Here is a 12684-nt window from a genome sequence, read left to right as displayed (position 1 = left end):
TTTTTGTTCTACAGTGTTCACATGTTTGCCTGTGTACCAATCTATGACCCAGGTTTGGGTTGCACCCACTATTCATAAATACATAACCAAGACTTCCTTAAGTTCTTAGTAACTACAAGCAAGTTTTCAATCTGACAGAGCCTCCAAGTCTCACACTTTGACTATGAGACTCACGCAATTGACACAGATCTTACAATCTCATGCCACTTATGTCTTTTCATACACTAACTTTCCATCTTTGCTACCTCCAATGTATAATTTGTCATTTTTAAGCAAAAGAACAGCAGTTTTTTTGTGTGTGTTTTTTTCCAATTCAGACAGACTGAGAGACAAAGTGTAATAACGTCAAGGCATTACTTTTCACAGATTCTCTGTGAACGCATCTGTTTGATCATCATCTGTTTGAACCAAAATGTGCAACATCATTGGGATGTGTGTTCCGGTGAGGCTGACAATTCAATCACATATTAAATCTATTTGGATAGACAAGAGAGAGAATAAAGTAAGGAGTGTCAAATGATGGGAGTGCTAATTGCATTAGCAAACTTTCATTCCTCAATTGTTCCTTTTGTTGCAGTTGCAGTTAAAAGCAAGTATATAAGCACTCTGATACAACAGCTTTAAAGGCTTAAAGTGAGGAGGAAAATCTGAGGAGGAAAGTCTGCAGGGATCAAAAAGGTAATAAAAGCTCACTGATAAGAAAAGGGCCAAAGCAGAGGGGTAGAAGAAGTGTAAGCTATAATAAAAGGCCGGACCCCAGCAGTGTTCTGTGATTCACTTCCACATGAAAATGACTTAAAATGGTCCCAGCTGGATGTGTGAATAAAGTACCTAATATCCAGCCACTCTGTGCACATGGCAGATATATTAGAAGATTGTCGTTTAACATGGTTCATGCTGTTTTAAAAATGTGCTTGACTTTACACTGTGTAACCTGAAAAGTGCATTGAACCAGTTCTCAGTGTATTTTGATAGAATTTCCCCTAGTTACGCTCTAGTGTCAACTTCAGACAGTTCATCCAACCTATTCTCATATTTGTCTCGGTCTGTGTTTCTTAGTACTTACCCGTCAGAGCACAGATGTTGGTGCAGGCATTCCTCAAGCTGTAACAACAGATGATCTCCTTAAAAGTCTTCCTCATCTCCTGACTCCTGAAGGCATAGATCAGCGGGTCAATCACAGAGTTGCACATGATGAGGATGAGGTACATGTTGAAGTGGGACATGAAGCACACGCAGTAGAGGTTCCGCGGACAGGAGATCATCAGGATCAGGTGGAGAAAGAAGGGAGCCCAGCAGACGATGAAGATCCCAAGGAGAATGGTCAGCGTGATGGCCCCCTTCATGCTGGCCCGCTGGTGGATGGAGTTGTAGCCGGGCAGAGCGGCGATGCGCTTGACGTGCGAACGCGCCAGCATGAACATGTGGCTGTAAAGAGAAGCCATGATGAGCAACATGGCGAAGAACATGGAGACCAGGCAGATGATGACGGGGGTGGTGTCTGAGTAGACGATGAAGATGATCCCGCAGCCTGTGCAGAAGGTCCAGATTCCCCCGATGATGCAGCCAGCTCTCCTCACTGTCATAATGTTGTGGTATCTCAGTGCGTAGAAGATAGTGACATACCTGTAAATAATAAAAGTCATAAAGTGATTGTCATTACATTTGTCATTTGTACATTGTCATTATATCAGTTCTGTTCATGTTCATGTTATTAAGGAACTGTGGGACCTGAAAAATAAAGCCCCAAAAGTATGTTGCATGTAAGTTGAACACATTGCACAAAATATATTGTTAGATATTGTTTTAATGTTACAATTAGCTCAACAGAAAGAATGTCAAAACACTACAATGTAATCATGCACTTTGACTTTGATTGGAAAACAGTATGCCCATGACATTTAAAATTCCTTGAAAGGGATTTATCAGGATCAATAATGAGAAATAAGTACAAAAATGTGACATGGTCTGTCTACCACAAGGGCTTTAGGATTAAGATCATTCATCATTACCTGTCAACTGCAATTGCCAGGAGGCTACACATCGATGCAACAACAGAGATGCAGATCATGGAGTCAAACACATTGTCCATCTGCCGGATGAAGTGGTCCTCCACCACCAGCTGTCTGTTGTTGAGGAGGTAAATGATGATGGTCTCCCAAGCATTGGACACACTCACCAGCATGTCAGCTACTGCCAAGCTGCAACAAAACATTTTCAAGGAAAAGCATTTTCACAACTTTTTGCGTCTGACTGAGTAATGGAGACAGCAGTTTGTGAAATTGGTACAGAATTGAGCGAGTGTGTGAAACAGGCTGGATGTAGTCCTTTAGGGCAATTGCACACCATCAAAGTACATCTGCTAAAGTGCTTATTTTTGCCACTGACAGGTAAAGGTTGTTATTGTACGTGTTTGACATTATGGAAAGAATCATATAGAGAAATAAAATGTTTTTCTTTCGCTTGATCCAGGTTGTTTGTTTTTGTGTCTAACCAAATCTGGCTCAAGGAGAAGTCTTATTCTGAAATGTTGTGAGTTGAGTTGTTTTCAAAATTAGCTAAATATTCAGCCAAGACCGAGTTAAAGAGGAATGTCGGGAGGAGTTTGTTGTGTCTGAGTACAGAAAGCATATCTGAATGATTTTTTAAGCAGATGAAGAAGACAGATGAAAAGTCAGGGGATCGCCAAAGATATTAGGAGTCATTCAGAGTCATGAAATAGGAATGTCTATCCAAAATTTCATGGACATTCATCCAATAGCTTTTGAAATATTCTCAACAGCTACCTTAAAAATGTCTACCTCATGGTGGAGCTGCATGAAATGTCAGAAAGTCACTAAAGTCAGTGGCGTACATCGTCTTGGGACCATGAACATCTGCATAAAACTTCATTCAAATTCATCCGATACTTGTTGACATATTTTACGTGGCACCAAAGTAACAGTCGGACTGACAGACCAATGATGTCATACCTATAGAGACACTGTCAGCGTCCCTGAAAACAACAAATCAAGGAGAGTTTATCAGTTTCCCATTAAATAACATGCATTTTCAAATAAAAGACAGTAATTGTCTCATACCACAATAATGCTCTCTGTCTAGCTGTGCAAGGATGCTCTTTAAGGATGCTCTTTAAAGACCTAAAATGAATCAATCAAAAACACATCGAAGCACTGTGCCAGTCACATAAATCAGTAATTCGATCAGTGACCTGAATGTGTGCTCTGTGTGAATATGCTGCTGCTTGTTTGCTTTGGTCTCGGGAATGGGATTAAGTCTTTTAAGTCATAAGGCTCAGGTCCAAACAAAGTAACAAGTAATTAGGGTCAATATCAAAATTGAGTTGCAAGTGTATTTTGTCATGCATCAAATATGTGACTTGACTCTGACACCAATTTGATCTGTGTTGTTGTGACACAAGACCATGTGGAATTGAAATCACATGTAGAGAGGGAACAGGGCTTGCCTTTCAATAAATTACAATTTATTGGGAGCGAATTCCAAAGTGTAGGAGCTACCACACTGAAAGCCCGGCCGAATTATGTAATTACTCTGTAGATATTACAATATCAAATGAAAGTTAGAGACTCTTTGATTTAAATCTTTCCCCTTCTAAACTGTAGCATATGTCCCTATCATAAATTAATGAATCTGTTTTTTCAACTTGCAGGCAAAAAGAAGACCGAGTCAAGACAGGTCCAACATTATAATTCATCTGAAAAAGTCTGCTACTGTCAAGCTCAAGATGTGTAAATCACTTCTGTTTTATAAATAAACCAACTCTGATATCTCAGAGTGCAAAAGGTATCTGCATAAGTGATATTTATTGTAATGTGGGATTTTTGAGGTTATTAAACAACAAGAGGGCACGACAGTGTTTCTTGTTTCTTTCTTTTGAGAAATTTTACCAAGTAATAAAAGATGTAAAACTCATGGTAGAGTCAGGAAAGTCAGGGAAATAGCAAAGTATGCGTTATTCTTCGGGGACCATGATTTTTCTTCACAAAACTTAATGGAAATCACAGAAATAGTGAACTGACACTGCCAGCCACAGAGTCATGAGCTTTACCATGTCTGTTTTATGTTCAAAAGTTGAACCATTCACCTGCAGACGAAGAAGTACATGGGTGAGTGGAGGTTCTTGTTCTTTACTATGGCTGTGATGACCAGGATGTTCTCCAGCAGGGAGATGATACCCAGAATCAGAAAGACCTGAGAGTAACATGGAACATATAAACATAAAAACACACATACGGTACAAAATGGTAGAAGAGTCATTCCTAACCTGGGGGTCTGCACTCATAAGGTACATTTAAGGGGTTACTAAACAAGAAAGGGAACTAATCACCATATAAAATTGATACGGCAAAAGTCAGCAAACAATCGGCAGTGTACACATTCAGTAGACATGGAGCAACATTAACATTTGGGGTCGAGTTTCAAGGCAATGAATGCAGGTCCAACATTCATTCTTCTTTCAGCTGTGTTTGTACGGAAGCCCATTTCCGCCAAGTTAGACATGAGGAACATAAAAATGCTCACAAGAAGTCCAAATTTTGACTTACTGTCCTAAAATTGTGACTTACTACCTCATAATTTTAACTTCAGTTATGTTGTGATAATTCATTATTCTGCTGACATTTATTTTTTTATTTTTTTATTGGTAGCAGAAATTGGCTTCCGTAGAATCCACCAACTACTGACGGAAATATGTGAGTGGTTAACGACTGATTTGATCAGTAAGTAATTTGACCCATTGTTAATATTTAAATACTAGTTAGAGCAGTTTTAACAAGGACCAATTTGATAAGGGAGCGTGTTCAGTAAAACTCATGCTTACCTCTACGGCAATGTGGACTTGCTCACATGCTGCAGGTTTGGATGTGCTGGTCTTGTCTGGCAGCAGTGGAGGGGGTAAGGTGTAGTTTTGGTGGTAGTAAGAGTACGCCCAGGTGGAGTTACCCAGCAGCCCCTCCTCTTGGTAGGAGGATTCATCTGACACGTTCATCCCTGCTGTCTCTGGTCCAAATCACTGCTGCTGTAGTCTGGATGGCATTTTCCAAGCAGGCTGAAACAGAGAGCAGACATCAAAGTGAAGAGGTGTTTTTGTGTTGAATAATTCCATGTAATAAAAGCATCACAAGAGCCACTATTCTGACAGCTTCTGGCCTCCATACATATATCTTTAGATATGTCTTAAATCTAAAATCCATAAATTATACACACAGAAACTTGATTAAGAAGAATAATCTGAAGAAATAGATGCTGGATGTCATTATTTAATCAAGTTGTAATATCACATCTATGGCAATTACAGATTATTTGAATGGTAGAAGAAGAAACATTAGGAAATAGAAAATAAAAAAGGTCTTGTGTTGCTTAAGTTCATCTGACATCTGATGGTTATCCAGAAAATAAATAGTAGAATCAGCCATTAAACTAAAGACTGCTGCTTTGTAAACACTGTGTTTATGATTCCTGGAAAGAAGATGGGTTTCTAAAGAAGACTCTTCATAAAATGACTTAAAATAGTCACAACCCTCAACAGATGTTATTCAAATTGCATGCCATTCTACGTCAGCGAGACAAATTTAGTCTCAGCTGATCAAACAAAATTACACTGACGTCTGTTTTGAACATTTTCCCTTGAAAGAAAAAGATGCGAGAGGCCCTGACAGGACATTCCTACGGCGAGGTGATGAAGTGATGAAAAGAAAGACCCTGGACTCAGCTGATGAAATGTAAGACATTAAACCTGAAAGGGTGGATTTAATTCTTCCTTGCAGACAAGTGATTCCTTGTTTCTCCACTCAAATGACTTTTTTACTTGAGTCGACTATAGCATAGCACAGAGGTGATGTAAATTCTCATACCCTGTGTTAAAAATTCCCCAGTTAGGTGTTATATGAGGCATTTCCAGAATGAAAGCTGCTGCCAAATGCTGAACGTAGAAAGAGAAGGAGGCAAACACACTGATGACAAAATAAAACCATTCAAGCAAAGTTAAGCTATAAACCCCTAATACTGCATTACACCCACTATAACTCCAGATTGCACTGCAGTCTGCCTCATTTCCCATTATTCAAATCCCATTACAAAGCGACACTATGAGCTTAACGGCCACAGTAATTAACCTTTAATGCTAGGTTAAATTAATGGCATACCAGTCCAAGTTTGAGCAGTTGACATTTTACCAGTGTCTCAAATGCACTTTGAACACAATAATTGCTAGATTTGTGAATTATATCAATGCAATGGGAATTTAATTTCTCCAGCACAAATAGACAGGCAGTTATTTTCAGCTGTTCAAAGATGAGGAGCAATTACTGTGACTGAAAAGTACAAATTATGTGGGACCTGTTTACAGTTTCATTCCATTTAACCTTTCTAACCCTCTTGAAGCCCTAACGTCACTCAGGAGGGATTCAACTTTCAATGATTTCCTGTATATGGTGTGATTTTCATTACTTTTTCTAATGGCATATTAACAGTTTACATTTCATCACATCTGTTTATTATCTGTTCATATCAGTATGATGTGCCAGGCCTTCCAAATATGCAGAAACATTTTATGAAACCTGTCTTACTTGCTGTTATGACTGAAAACACACCTACAGTGCTGCTTGAAAGTTTGTGAACATTTTACAATTTTCTCTATGTCTTCATAGATATGACCTGATAAGGCCTAAAACAAGATAAAAGGAATCCAATTAAACAAATGAGACAAAAACATTCAGTGTATTTATTTATTTATTGAGGAAAATTGTTACATCTTCTATCTTTTCTATCTGTGTGAGACAAACGTATGGGAACTCTTGCTTTCAATAACTGGTCTGGTCATCTTTTACAGCAATAACTTTAACAAAACTTTTTCTGGTAATGGTTTATCAGCCCTGCACATCAGCCTTCCTCCTGACAGAACAGATATTGGTGCCTGCTTCAGGTCCTTCTACAGTATTTCTGTAGAACTAAGGTCAGAACAACTTGTGTGTTTATTGTCATGTTTTTTTCATAACGCACTTTCTGTTGAGCATCAGGTCATGGATTGATATCTTGACATCTTCCTGTAGAATTTGCTGGTACAACTCAGAACTCATAACTCACTCAATGTTTGCAAGCTGTCCTGGTCCAGTAGCAACAAAGCAGGCCTGCACCATGTTACTACCACCACCATGTTTCACAGATGGGATAAGGTTCCTATATTGGAATGCAGTTTTTGCTTACTGTCAAACGAAACACTTCTTATTCAAGCTGACAAGTTTGATTTTTGGTCTCATCTGTCCACAGAACATTTTTCCACTCGCCTTCTGGCTTATCCACATGGTCTTAAACAAACCGTAGACAGTAGCTATGTTTTTTTGGGAAAGTAGTGGCAATTCTGTTACACACATCATACACACCATTAATGTTCAATGTTCTCCTGATGCTGGACTCCTGACCATTGCCTGTAGCCATTGTAATAAAGGCTTTAGTTTCCTAGATGACCTCCTGGACTAGGACATGCATTGCTCTCTGTGTGATCTTTGTTGTCCAGCCACTCCTAGGGAGGGTGACACTGGTGTTGGATGTCTTCCATTTCTTCACAATAGGCCTGATTGTCGACTGGTGGAGTCCAAACTCTTTTGAAATGGTTTTGGAATACTTTCCAGCTTAGTGACTATCAACATCTCTTTTTCTTAGGTCATCAGAAATCTCCTTTGTTTGAGCCATGACACACATCCACCAACATGTGTCATGAAGCTTAAACTTTGACAGACCCAGATTTCTCTTCTTTAAATTAATCAGGGCCTCCCAGACTCATACTTGATTGTCATGTCATTGAATCTGAGCCCATTTTAGGTCATAGTATCCGTCTTGTTGATATTTGCCCTTGTTTGATACTGCATGGTAGCAGAAGGGAACATTATTGACCATCTGCGCTACCCACACTCACTGATGGAGTCATTTGGAATTTACTCTGGATCTAATACTTCAAGCTACAAGAGCAGACATTTCAATCAGTTGATATTTTCAGGGGAAAAATGGAGAAGAAATATCATCCTTTTTTTTCCCAAAATGGTGAAATAACTTGCGTTGTAGTTCAAAGTGGATTAGATGCCTGGAGATATAAGGCTTGAGTTCAAAAGATGCATTGAAAGAGCGAGACTAAGTGGATTTATGGGGATTCAGGAACAACTAAAACTGCTTTTAGGAATAAAATTATGCAAACATTTCCTGACAGACTCTTCAACAGGGCGAATGAAGTCATCAAAATGTGTTTTGAATGACGCAGATTGAGACCTGCAGACTTTGCTTGTCCACTATATGAAGCAATTACTTTAATCTCTCTTCCATAATTGAGCTTTCAAATCACTGAGAAATACATGTTCTTCAACTTGCTCTGTTAAACACAAGGGGAATATATATCAGACATCTATAATTTCACATCCCATAGATGGACTATTTCACTGGTCTACTATACACACAGCCAGGAGCCCAAGGGGTCTGAGCTGGAGTCTGTGTTTGATATGACTTTTGTTAACATTTCTCATTTGAAATGGAAAGGCTCAGTCCAAAGTAAGAATGTCCTGATTCCTTCTTTTTCTTCACTGCTGGAGCTAGTTGCACTAGCTTCATTTCAAACTTGTAAATGTTCACTAACTGAAGATTTATCAGTAAATTAAAACAGGTTGCACCACGAACTTAGTCCTTACATAGAAAGTAATTACAAAATATGAACACATACTAGCTGCTAGGTGAGAAATCAACCATCACACAAAACATTTTGTTTTCTTATATGTGTATTTTATTTCTGTCATTTAACTCAAATACACATGTATAAATAAAGTAAATAATCATATATCTTTGTTTTCTTCATCTCACTTAGAAATAGTGACAAACCAAAAGGGAAAAATAATTAAAAAACAACAAACAAATTAATAAATAAAGCAGTTTCTAACCTAAAGATGTAGGCTGAAGCATTTGCTTATAACACAGAGCCTTTTCACATCAGTCATTCAATAGATCCCAATGTACATCATGTATAATATATGATGATATGACTTGTTAAGACTGAAGAGTAAAAAAGAAAACATGGTCAACACACAGTATCACATACTAATGATTAATAATGATGTAGATTTAAAATGCATTTCATAAAAATAACACAACATACCACAAAGGTTAATAACTTTAGACTAGATGATTTAATAGTGACTCATTTATTATAACAAGTATGCTTTTATGAATATAAGGTTTAAAGAGTTGCATTTATTTTATCTTTTGGCTCCTAAAATGTATTTTAGTAGTTATGTTACAGATATTACAACTTATATTTTTAGTTAGTACTTTGAATTATTGAACTGATGTTTCCCAGTAGCAATTTACATGTTATTAATATTTTTAAAGTTTTAATGATGCAATCAGCTTCAGAGTTTGAAACTAGTTTTTAGCTACTAAGGACTTAGGAAGGAGTCCTTTAATGTTTCCTGTGAGTCTGATACTTTTTTTTTTAATCATATCTTTGTTTTTTCCTCCACCCACATTGTGATATCATCTTTTTCATTCCAGGTATCCTTCATCCTTGTCAAATCCTGACACCCACGTACATTATTGATGATACACTGTTCAGCTCAGATAAAACACAAAGTCTTACTGATGAATTATAGAGTCCTCCAGAACTTGTATGACAGACTTTGAGTTATATGGAACATGGATTTATTTGTGGAAAAATGGAATAAATGCTTTAATGTGTCTCATGAGATCACTGTTAATGAAGCTTTACATCTTATGTAATACAAACTGATGACAACAATTTACTATACCAGAAAAGAGATTCAAAAATGAGATAACAAGGCTTCAGATGTGTGCAGAATGAAATCAGAGACTCCATGCTGTCTGGGATTATTAGCGGGTCAAAAACTTTGGCTTGAGTTGGAGTTATGATTAACTACAGTCCTTCAGCTGCATATCTATTTTTCTCCTTCACTTTGTATTCTGCACAACTGTAGTTAAGACAAGATAAGGTATCTGTTCGACTGGATAATCATTTCTTCTTCTTCAGTATGCACAAAGGCAATGTTAAAATCTTAGAAATCAACCATCTCCACACTAGAATACCACAATGAGACACTTGTTGATGATCAATATGCAATCAAACTGCAACTCAACCAACCAACACTTCTATTTGGGGATTTGAGGATTTCATTATGCTATATGCAGCTAATATAGCCTGGAGCTGCTAGCCTCCAGCAGTCATGAGGAGTGGGCTAACTTCGCTTCTTTGTTACTCCACACCCCCAGATTCTTTTTTTTTTTTTCATTTTCAAACTTGTAGTCTTCAGCTTACGCAACACGCAACATCGCTTGAGGCAATTTATCAGAATTTTGCATAGCTCCCACCAGAGGTATCAGGGGACACAAGAATACTCCCTGATGCTTGTTTTTGATATGTAAACTTCATGGAGTTCTACTTTGAAATTTGCATTTGAAATATGACAGCACGAGTAGCTCTAAATAGAACTGGCACCGTAGGTTACTTTTAGTTACTCATCATGTCTTGGTGATATAACAAATGGGAAGTACGAGCAGTAACCAGGGCACAAGTAATGACACCATGAAGCTCACTCTTTGAAGTATTAACCATGACAAACTGTTGATTCGCTCAACACATCTTAAAATAAAACAGATGACTGAAATTACTTTGTTTTTTAGTAGTAATCCACAAATCCTTTCCACTAACATTTTGAAAATGTTTCACTTACATATGACTCAATAGAGCGTGGCAGATTATCAAAGTGTGTTGGGGTTTTTTTTTAATCTAAAATCTTTCACACAAATTTATTTCAAGATGAAGGTTGTGCAAGAAAACCTCAATCTGGTGTAATATTTTCTGTTCTAAGTATTGCATTAGACTGCTTTAAAAAGGCTTTCAGTTTGAATGGACCTCATACTACTAAGTCTATTAGTAAATCTATTAGCAGACGTTTTCCTATTCGCTTAGGGCTCAACAGGAGGGTCCATGAGTTAGTCATTAATAAGAGAAAAAGCCTGTAGCTTTCATCAGTTTAGAAATGAAAGACACATTATGAAACTACATTACTCCATGCTGTGCTGCTTTTAGATGTTTCCCACTGTTCTGATCTGAGTTGTGCTGGTTGAAGATGCGATGTTAGGCACATGCAACACTTAGTGTGAAGACGTTGTACTGTAATCAATTACTCTGCCATTACTGTACATATGTAACCACTCTAGCACTTCTAGTCACTCATTCATACATCTTCTAGTGTATGTTTGAGACTAAGCTGCACCTCCTGTGACTCTGTGTCTGTGTGTTCATGTTAACACATCTCCTGCTATAATCACAGCTTCAACCGCTCTGATCCTTTGCTCTCTGTCTGTCTCTCTCTTCTTTGTCCTTCTGTCTTTAGCCCTGTTTTTCCTCAGGCTCACTCCATCTCTTTTTTTTTTTTTGAACTGCCCTCTTTCTACTCTCTCTCTCTTTCTCTTTCTCTCTCTCTTTGGTAACAGTCCCAGGGGGGTAAGTTATCGACTGAGACACTGCGCCACAATCTACAAAACAGAACAGACAGCAACATACGGTGCCTTGATCACAACATCAAGAGACTTCTTGAAGTGTCTTCGCTGACAGCTTATTGTCACCTGATTTCAAAACCCCACTGTGGGTGGACGCTGCCCACAATGTTTCTAACAGAGAAGATGAGGACACGGGTTTTAGCTCCTAACTCTTGAAACGTGAGCTTATTTGGATGTAAAAGCTTATATAAACACCCTCTCAGCCCACACTTGCAGACTTGTGAATGGACGACTGACAGTGTGGGAATAAATTGCTATTAGAATTCTGAGCGTGCTTTCCAGTTTTGAAGGTTATTTCAATATTCAACTGGGGAATAAACATTCAAAAAACAAAAAACAAGAACAGACCTCTCTCCAGTGGACGTTGTATATTATTCATGTACAATGCAGGACAACATCAATTATGCACAGTGCCAAAAATGTAATTAAATCTAATCACATTGAAATGTTAATTACAGTAAAACAATCTGTAAGCATTCAGTGTGTACAAATGTGTCACACTACATGAAGGGAAATGACACAACTGCTGTGTATTTACAGAATAAACAAGCAGGACACACAGCATGCTCAAAGTTTGGAGCTAAAATGAGCCATTAAACAATTAGACCAATAATGTTTTGTAATGTGCAGTTTACTTCCTGAAATCCATTTGGGACATGAATAGGCATGCAAACAATGGTCTAACTGGCAATGAATAAATCATTTGGATGCAGTGATGAGGATGTTGTGGGCGAACTGCTGCTTTCAAAATCCATTATATCAATATATTCATATATTATGACAGTGGGCAGAGTGTAGCAGTCAAAAACATAAAGACAAATATGATGTTTTTTTAACCTCCAATCAGTTTGTAAAAAATATTTCAATGTGGTGAATAAATGATGGCAGGGGCTGACCAAGGGTGTGTGTGTTTAATAGCAACAGAGTTTTACAGCACTCTGTTAAATAGTCACGAAATGTAATCTATAGATTAGTATGTATGGACATGAATTTTCAATTTTTTTATTTTTAAACATTGTTAGTCTGCCAGTGCCAGATCAAATGCTTTAATTACTGATATACATGAGTTAAAGGATGTATTCACATTTTTTCAACTCTGTCTTAAAACTA

General features: G+C 37.7%; 1 protein-coding gene across 1 annotated transcript; it reads right to left on the bottom strand.

Moving 5' to 3' along the window:
• Positions 1-1055: 1055 nt before the first annotated feature.
• Positions 1056-5011, bottom strand: mc5ra (melanocortin 5a receptor). The gene is made up of 4 exons (XM_053326628.1): positions 4841-5011; positions 4106-4212; positions 2013-2201; positions 1056-1626 (listed from the first exon to the last, which is right to left on the bottom strand). The coding sequence occupies exons 1-4, from the start codon at positions 5006-5008 to the stop codon at positions 1056-1058; spliced, it is 1035 nt and encodes a 344-aa protein (XP_053182603.1). The 5' UTR covers positions 5009-5011.
• Positions 5012-12684: the final 7673 nt, after the last annotated feature.

Source organism: Scomber japonicus, chromosome 10, assembly GCF_027409825.1.
Source record: "Scomber japonicus isolate fScoJap1 chromosome 10, fScoJap1.pri, whole genome shotgun sequence".
NCBI lineage: Eukaryota > Metazoa > Chordata > Actinopteri > Scombriformes > Scombridae > Scomber > Scomber japonicus.
The sequence above is the reverse complement of the archived record's forward strand: the minus strand, read 5'-3'. Positions and strand labels throughout refer to the sequence as shown.

Bases quoted from the DNA above. Each gene is read 5' to 3' on its own strand.
- mc5ra (XM_053326628.1), bottom strand. From the start codon at position 5,008: ATGAACGTGTCAGATGAATCCTCCTACCAAGAGGAGGGGCTGCTGGGT. The intron at 4,213-4,840 runs GTAAGCATGAGT...TGTTACTCTCAG, and splicing joins AAGTCCACATTGCCGTAGAG to GTCTTTCTGATTCTGGGTAT. The intron at 1,627-2,012 runs GTAATGATGAAT...TATTATTTACAG, and splicing joins CTGGCAATTGCAGTTGACAG to GTATGTCACTATCTTCTACG.